The sequence below is a fragment of the Callospermophilus lateralis genome (genome assembly GCF_048772815.1).
Source record: "Callospermophilus lateralis isolate mCalLat2 chromosome 5 unlocalized genomic scaffold, mCalLat2.hap1 SUPER_5_unloc_1, whole genome shotgun sequence".
NCBI classification, from domain to species: domain Eukaryota; kingdom Metazoa; phylum Chordata; class Mammalia; order Rodentia; family Sciuridae; genus Callospermophilus; species Callospermophilus lateralis.
Window position 1 is genome coordinate 516,640 of NW_027510147.1, and position 7,468 is coordinate 524,107.

The 7,468-nt window shown below is 43.8% G+C and overlaps 1 protein-coding gene across 1 annotated transcript; it reads right to left on the reverse strand.

Annotated features, from left to right (window-relative positions):
* Nucleotides 1-2,101: 2,101 nt before the first annotated feature.
* LOC143400300 (olfactory receptor 14A16-like) lies at nucleotides 2,102-3,061 on the reverse strand. The gene has a single exon (XM_076857583.1). The coding sequence runs from the start codon at nucleotides 3,059-3,061 to the stop codon at nucleotides 2,102-2,104; it is 960 nt and encodes a 319-aa protein (XP_076713698.1).
* Nucleotides 3,062-7,468: the final 4,407 nt, after the last annotated feature.

Sequence of the window (7,468 nt, forward strand, 5' to 3'; positions counted from 1 at the left end):
AAAAGGACATTGTACATATTCTGAGGCATCATGTGATGTGCGCATTCCTTGACATTGCATAATGTTTAATCAGGATGGACACATCTATTCCTCAAATATTTGCCATTTGTTTATAGTGAAAACTTCCAAAATCCTTCTTCCAGGTTTTGGAAATAGCCCCTCCAAGCGCTGTCATCGATAGTCGCTGCAGAGTATCAGGGCAGATCTTTGCTCCTGTGGAACTGCACCACTGACCACCCTGGGCCACCCTCCTTCCTCCCACCCGACTCTCCACCCTCTGCTGACCACCCTGCAGCTCTGCACTCAGTGAAGCAGCTGTTTTTGTTCCAAGTGTGATGGCGCTGGGCAGCGCTGGCTTGTCTGGGTCCGGCTACTTCACCAAGCACAGTGACCTCCAGCTTCACCCACGCTGCCACAGACTGCAGATTCTTGTCTTTCTGAGGCTCAGTTTTATTCTGTTAATAAATGTACCAGCACTGTCATCCACTCATCATACATTTGGTGACACTGAAGACTGAACTTGAGTGCACTCTCCACTGAGCTGTGCAACAGGCCCCCAACCTTTGCATTTTTAATTGTGACTCAAGGTCTTACTAGGTTTCCCAGGATGGCCTTGTATCTTCTATCCTCATTCCTCAGCTTTCCTGGATGTTGGAATTGGAGGCTGCACCTCTTTGGCCTTTCCGATTTCTCAAGTGTTCGGTGGACACTCTGGCATCCATTTCTAAGATACCCTGAATGGAGCTGCAGGACTGTGGTCCTGCTGACCTCCTTCTGCACACTCATGTCATTTCCTTTGTGTAGGTACTCAGCAGCAAGTCTGCTACAGCATATGGTAGTTTTATGTAAAAATAGAATATTGATAAGATAATAAAAGCAAAAAGATAACATGATCTCTAAAGATAATAAAAGGGAAAACAGAAGGCATGCTTCAATGTTCCCTTTTTCTCCAATGAACATTTATGAAGATGTTTCCTTGAAGAATTTTGTTGCCGCATATTGTTATTTATCTTAAGTCATCAGACAGAAAATGAAGAAGGTCAGTTATAATCTCTCTCTCTCTTTCTTCTCTCTCTCTCTCTCTCTCTCTCTCTCTCTCTCTCTCTCTCACTCTCTCTCTCTCTCTGTCTCTCCCCATACACCCCCTTCTCTCCCTCCCATCTCTCTCTCTCTGCAGGTAGGAGCTGGGAGTAACTGAGCTTGGTTTGAAGCATACTTTCCCTGAAGGTAAATGGAAAGATATGAACGTTCAGTGATGAAAGAGAGATATTAATGAGCACATATTTAACAATTTCACTTGGTAGTTCCATGCAGTGGTTAATGGAATAAAATAAATATATTTTCAAAGTGTTTAGAAAAGTCAATTGTTTTAATATAGTCATGACTTTTGCACAAAAATTTTTAAAGAAATTCTTCTAATTTACCTTAACACAAAATTGTGTACAAAGTTGTGACCAAGGGGCATGGCCAGTACATATGCCCCTATAGTGGTGGGAAAGCTACCTGTGTGTGAAGAATGCAACTCCAGGTCATACCTGCCTCCTGCTCAATTGGTATTTAACATATGCTCTTTAGCTGGAGGGATACTTTATTTACTAGGTGTTGTTTTGCATCTAAAGGTACAAGAAATGACTCAGTAAACAATTGCTACGAAGGCAAAGATACAACACAACATCATCAAGAGTTTCCTACTATGTGAGGGAGGTCCAGACCTCCTGCCCATTTACCAGGAGACTTTGAGGTCACCCAGAGCATGTTTCCTCTTTGGCTTTCAATCAGTGACACCAGAGAGTCTACAGCCTTAGTTGAGTAAGACATTTAAACAACTAACTTGAAAATATCTGAACCCAAGATATATGATTTCATCCAAGAAGTTGGAGACAAGAGAGCATGATGGGAAGAGGAGCAGACCCCCAGTGCCCCTCTGGCAGTTCTCCTGGACTGCAGTATGTCAGACCAGGCCCCCCCTTCAGTGATAACCTGTCAGCGTCTTTCACTCCAATTGGATCACGATCAGCACCAAGGTTGCAGGAACCCTGAGACAAGAACAGGCCAGCTTAGAGCAGCCTGGAACATGCACAAACATGGAGAGGGATCTGCTCTATCCGTGGAGGAACAGGAGCATGTGCTGCTTTGTCAGGAGCTTCCCGGTGACCAGCTTCTCCAATCCTGCCTTCATGGCCTTGTTCCTCAGGCTATAGATGAGTGGGTTGAGGGACGGGGGCAGCACAATGTAGACCGCAGAGAGCACCAGGTCAGTGGAGGAGGAGGACCCTAGGAGGGGCTTCAGGTAAGCAGTGAAGGCAGTGGAGAGGAGAAGCACTACCACTGCCAGGTGGGGGAAGCAGGTGGAGTAGGCTTTGACCCACCCTGCTGTGGACGGGATCCGCCTGACGGTGGAGAAGATGAAGATGTAGGAGACGACAATGCAGGCAAAGCAGCCAGTGTCCAGGATGGCACTTATGGAGATGAGCAGGACTTCTGCAGTCATGTTATGGGAGCAAGAAATAGCCAACAACTGCGGAATGTCACAGAAGAACTGCTGAATTTGACGGTTTCCACAGTAAGAAAAGGAAAAGGTGCTCACAGTGTGCATGGCACATACAAAGCCACTGCTGAGCCAGGACAGAGTGACCATCTGCACACAGGTGTCCCTGCTCATGATGGCTTCATAGTGCAGGGGATGGCAGATGGCGGCATAGCAGTCCATGGACATCACTGTTAGGAGACTCACCTCTGCAACTGCAGAGAAAGGCACCAGGAAGACCTGGGCCACACAGCCGAGGAATGAGATGGAGTGGCAGTGGGTGACAGAGTTGGTGACAGCTTGGGGCACCACAGCAGAATTGAGGCAGATATCAGAGAGGGACAGATTCCTCAGGAAGAAGTACATGGGCGAATGGAGGCCCGGGTCCAGGGTGGTGATGGTGATGTTGAGGCCATTCCCCACCAGGGCAGCCAGGTAGGCTGCAGTGAGAGTCCCAGCTTGTAGGAGCTGAAGGTTGCATGGGCCAGGGAAACCCAGGAGAAGGAAGCCCGTGAGCCCTGACGTTCTGTTCATTCTTGATGAAATGTTCTGCAATAAAAAGGACAAGTTGGGTGGAAAGATCAGGCTTGATATTTGTTCCTATTTAATGTGTGTGTGTGTGTGTGTGTGTGTGTGTGTGAGAGAGAGAGAGACAGAGAGAGAGAGAGAGATATCTTGCAGTAAAGGGGATTCAATGTTGGCTTTAACAATAAAGTTTTTCTATAAAATTACAGTTCATTGATCACATTTTCCATGGTGTCTTATCGTGTTTTCTGAGTTTTTCCTTCACAAAGTCTGAATGTCCTAATGGAATGCAGCAGCACACAGACATTGTCACAGGAGCAGGGCCAAGCAGCCCAGGCCTCTAGAGAATAGTCCTGCTGAAGTGTGAGGAGTGAAGACAAGGATGTGCACTGTCCACTACTCATGTGCCCTGGCTAGTCCCAGGTGCTTTGCACCTTATTTCCCAGTCAATGGACTTTGATTTCTACTATTCTTCCATTGTGTCAGTTTCTGTAAGAATATGTGTGCTTTTGTCTTCTCTGTGTGAATGTGCTTTCCTCCTCCTTTTACTTTTCTGAGTCCATTTGGTCACCTTGGTGACTGATTAAACGTCTTAACCCAGATCCTGCTCTTGGCTTTTGTTTCCTCACCTTTCTTCTTGTGTTTCATGTTCTTTTATTTTCCTGATTTTTGTTTCTTTCTTTTTTTCTTTGGAGGGACGGCTGTAGCCTGCATTTTGAGACATATTTCTACAAAAATACGAAGGTGACAGAGGCAGAAATTCCTGCCAGGCTTTAATTTAAATGCTGATTCACAGCATCCTAATCTGTCACAAAACCAACAATAATAACTGTTCATGAATGATACTGTATCACTTAAGGTCACTGTTACTTGGTTCTTTTTAGTGGTCACATATTGGCAATTTAAACACATCTTTATTAAGCTCACCATTATTTTCTATCATGTCTTACTCTCTTCCTCATAAGTGAATTAAACTTTCCCTTATATTTTCAATAATATATTCATTGATTACAGTGTTGTCAGTATCCTGTTTTGCATGAGATTGTTGATATTTGCTTTGAATATTGCTATATCCTTAAGCCAAAATTCTACAATAAAGTGGAGTCTTTGAAATAAATCCTGAGTTCATGTTTTAGAAATTAGCATTGAAAATATTGTTTTATGCCCTGTCATCTGTATTAAGGAGACTAGGTTTAGAGATCTTAAAATTGTCGTCTAATCACCCCCCCAAAAAGTTTCTTATTAGGACATTTGGATAAGAATTTTCTCCAGACCTATGAAAACCTTAAAAAAATTACAGTCAGCCACAGTATAAGGGAAAATTGTAACTCACTGAAGGCCTTGTCCTGCAGGACATGGGAGCAGTCCAAAGCTCTTGTAGGCTCTGGGGAACTTACTGGTGGTAGGCAGAGGCTGTGGCTTCCCTCATCTCTGGGGGTGTGGAGCCCTGAGCTGCCTGCTGCCTGTGCTGTCAACAGGGCTGTGGAGAGGAGTGAGCAGCAGCAGGAGGGTGGGAGTTATGTCTTTCCCTGACCCGAAGGTTGAGCTTGGCATGGGTCCAGAGGGAGATGCTGCCTCTACTGTGACTGTCACCCTGTTCCCCTCAGTGGCTGAGGGACACACCTGGCTGTCCCTGATGTGGTCACAGTGTCTCTCCCCTGACAGCCCTCTCAAGGAGCAGCTTCCCACACTGGAGTAGGGTCCAGAGAGGCCAGTGAGGCCCCCAGACTCCATCAGTCACTGAGGTTCCTGTGGGAGAGACCGGGGCAAGGCTTCCCCAGGGATGCTGTCAAGGTCCGGTCCACCTTCACCAGGCTGTCTGTGGCCATGGCCTTGCCTTCTCGGAAAATCTGGAGAGACTAGCCCAGCCTTCTTTATTGGAATCACTACCCTGTTTCCAAGGCAGTAGTGACATACTTTTTCAAAACCAATTTCCTCTTCATGAGTAGGTTCATTTCTGGCTTTCGGTTCTGGTCCACTGTCCAAATGACCCAGATTTTCAAAGTCCTGTGCTATTTTAGTTATGTACAGCTCTGTGGTAGGGTTAGAAATAAGGTCTTAGGCTTTCCCTGCTTTGTAGTTTTTGCTCATTATTTCCTTTCTTGTGTGTGTGTGTGTGTGAGTGTGTGTGTATGTGTGTGTGTGTTTTCACATGATTTTTAAAATGGTTTATTCTCTGTGAAAAAGGAGAGTTTATACAGTGATTTCATTAAATCCGCAGACCTTTGGTATATAATATATAATGCAGTCATTCTTCCAATGAAAATTTTTAATTCTCAGTAACTTCTTTAACCTTCTGGTTGAATTTATCACTACATATTGCTTTGAACCCATTATAAATGGGTTATTCATCTTCATTTTTATGATAGTTTGCTGTTTGGTTACAGCATACTTCAACTTTTTGAATGCTTATATTGTATTTGTCAACTTTATTGAAAGTGCTATATCAATTTAGCAATTTATGTGTGTGTGTGTGTGTGTGTGTGTGTGTGAATTATATATATTACCTGTGTCCTCAGCAAACAATGAGAACTTCTCTTCTCTCTGTCCTATGTGGATGCATGTTCTTGCTTTATCTCACGTGCTTGTTCTGCAGTCTTTCAATACCTTGCTGGGTAGAAGTTTCAGGAAGGTGCCTTCATGCCTCTTTTGAAACTTCCCAAAGATTCCTCCCCTTTGCACATTGCTGGTCTGAGCAGAGGTTGTGGTTCTTCTGTCCTGGCCTGGGGCAAGTGCATGAGCCTGTGGTTCCTTTCCTCACTCCAAGACTCCTCCTCTGCCCCTCAGCATGCATTCCTTCATGCTGCTTTCCTGTAGGGCTTTGCGTCCTGCAAAAGGATGTGAGCTCTCCCCTTCAGTGCTGATTGCATTAATTTGGATTTTCTTTCTTTCTACTTGTTAATCAACTTACAGATGTGTTGGTTTTGTTTCTTTTTCAAAAATATACTTATTTCATTAATATTTGGTATTTCTATTATTTCTGCTTTGCTATCTTTTTCTTTCTCTTCTCTTTCTCCAACTCTCTAGTCCTCTTCTTTATTTCCCCTGTTAACTTTGGAATGAGTTAGTCTATTTATTTCCTAGTTACTTGAGATACTTTTTTTTTGCAATTTTTATACTTTCATTTTTTACCTTGTAAACTCTCTTCTTAGTTTGCTTTGGAGGTGCCCCCATATTTTGGCATGATGCTTTCCCATTTTTATCCATATCACAGTATTTAGACTTGGCTTTTACTGTTTTATCAACCTACTAGGTGTTCAGAAGTCTATTTTAAAATTTCTCTGTATTTTCATTTGTGATTTTCCAAATCCCTTCCTGTCCTCAGTTTCTGCTCTCATGCCACTGTGGTTCAAAGGAAACCACATATTATTATAATCTTCCTGAACTTGTTCCTGTGCTGTGCCCTAACATGGAATCTGCCTTCTAGAATGTTTTGTCTGTGCTTGAGGAGGAGGTGTGCTCTGTTGCTCTTCCATGGCATGACCTCTCCATGTTTGCTAGGCCCACTTGGCCTGAAGTGTTTTTCCAATCTAGTATTTCTCTGTTAGTTTGCTGGCAGTGCAACCTGTGCATATTGGAAATTGAGGTGCTCAGTTCCCATGCTGTCAAGGAACTAATCTTTCCTGCCTTCCCATCCCTGATGTGTGTTTCCCTGCGTGGGTGTGTGACATGATGTGTGCTGGGTGTTACGTCCTCTTGAAGAGCTGAAGGCATGTCATTACTGGACTTCACCTCTGCCTGTCCTTAGAGTCTGGCTGAGGTGTGTACAGCTGCCCTTGCTCTCTTTGGCCTTCATAACATACAACACCCTCCCTGTGCCATTGCCTCACTCTGTGAGGTGAGTCTTCAGGAGGCAGCTCATAATTGAACTTCATAGTTTCATAAATCAGCCCCTCTGTTCAGGTTGCAGAACTAAATCCACTTACACTCAAGGAATCATTGACAGAAGAGGACTGATTTCTAACATTGACCCTCTCTTCTTGCCTGCCTGCAGTTTGATATTTCTGTCCTGGTAACTTTTGCATGTTTTACATTCCTTCCTACTGAAGGTATTTGCTTTGAGGTTACTATGAGGTTTCAGTGGAACCTCAAATTGTTCTAACAATTGCCTACAAGCTGATAACCACTTAATTTGATTGTAAACAAATCTGCACTATCTTCCATCCCACATCTTATATTTTAAAATTATTAAATTATGGCAGTAGTTGTTATTGAACTAGGGGCACTTTACCACGAACCCATATCCCCATTGCTTTTTAAAAAACTTACGTTTTGAGGCAGGCTCAATAAATTATCCACAGTGGCCTCAAACTTGTGACACTCCTCCCTAGCTCATTGCACACACCACAGGCTCAGCTGTGTGCTTCTCTCTCATATTTGTATTTTACAGGTCAAATTTCTTAGCACCACTCAAGA

Bases quoted from the DNA above. Each gene is read 5' to 3' on its own strand.
- LOC143400300 (XM_076857583.1), bottom strand. From the start codon at position 3,061: ATGAACAGAACGTCAGGGCTCACGGGCTTCCTTCTCCTGGGTTTCCCT.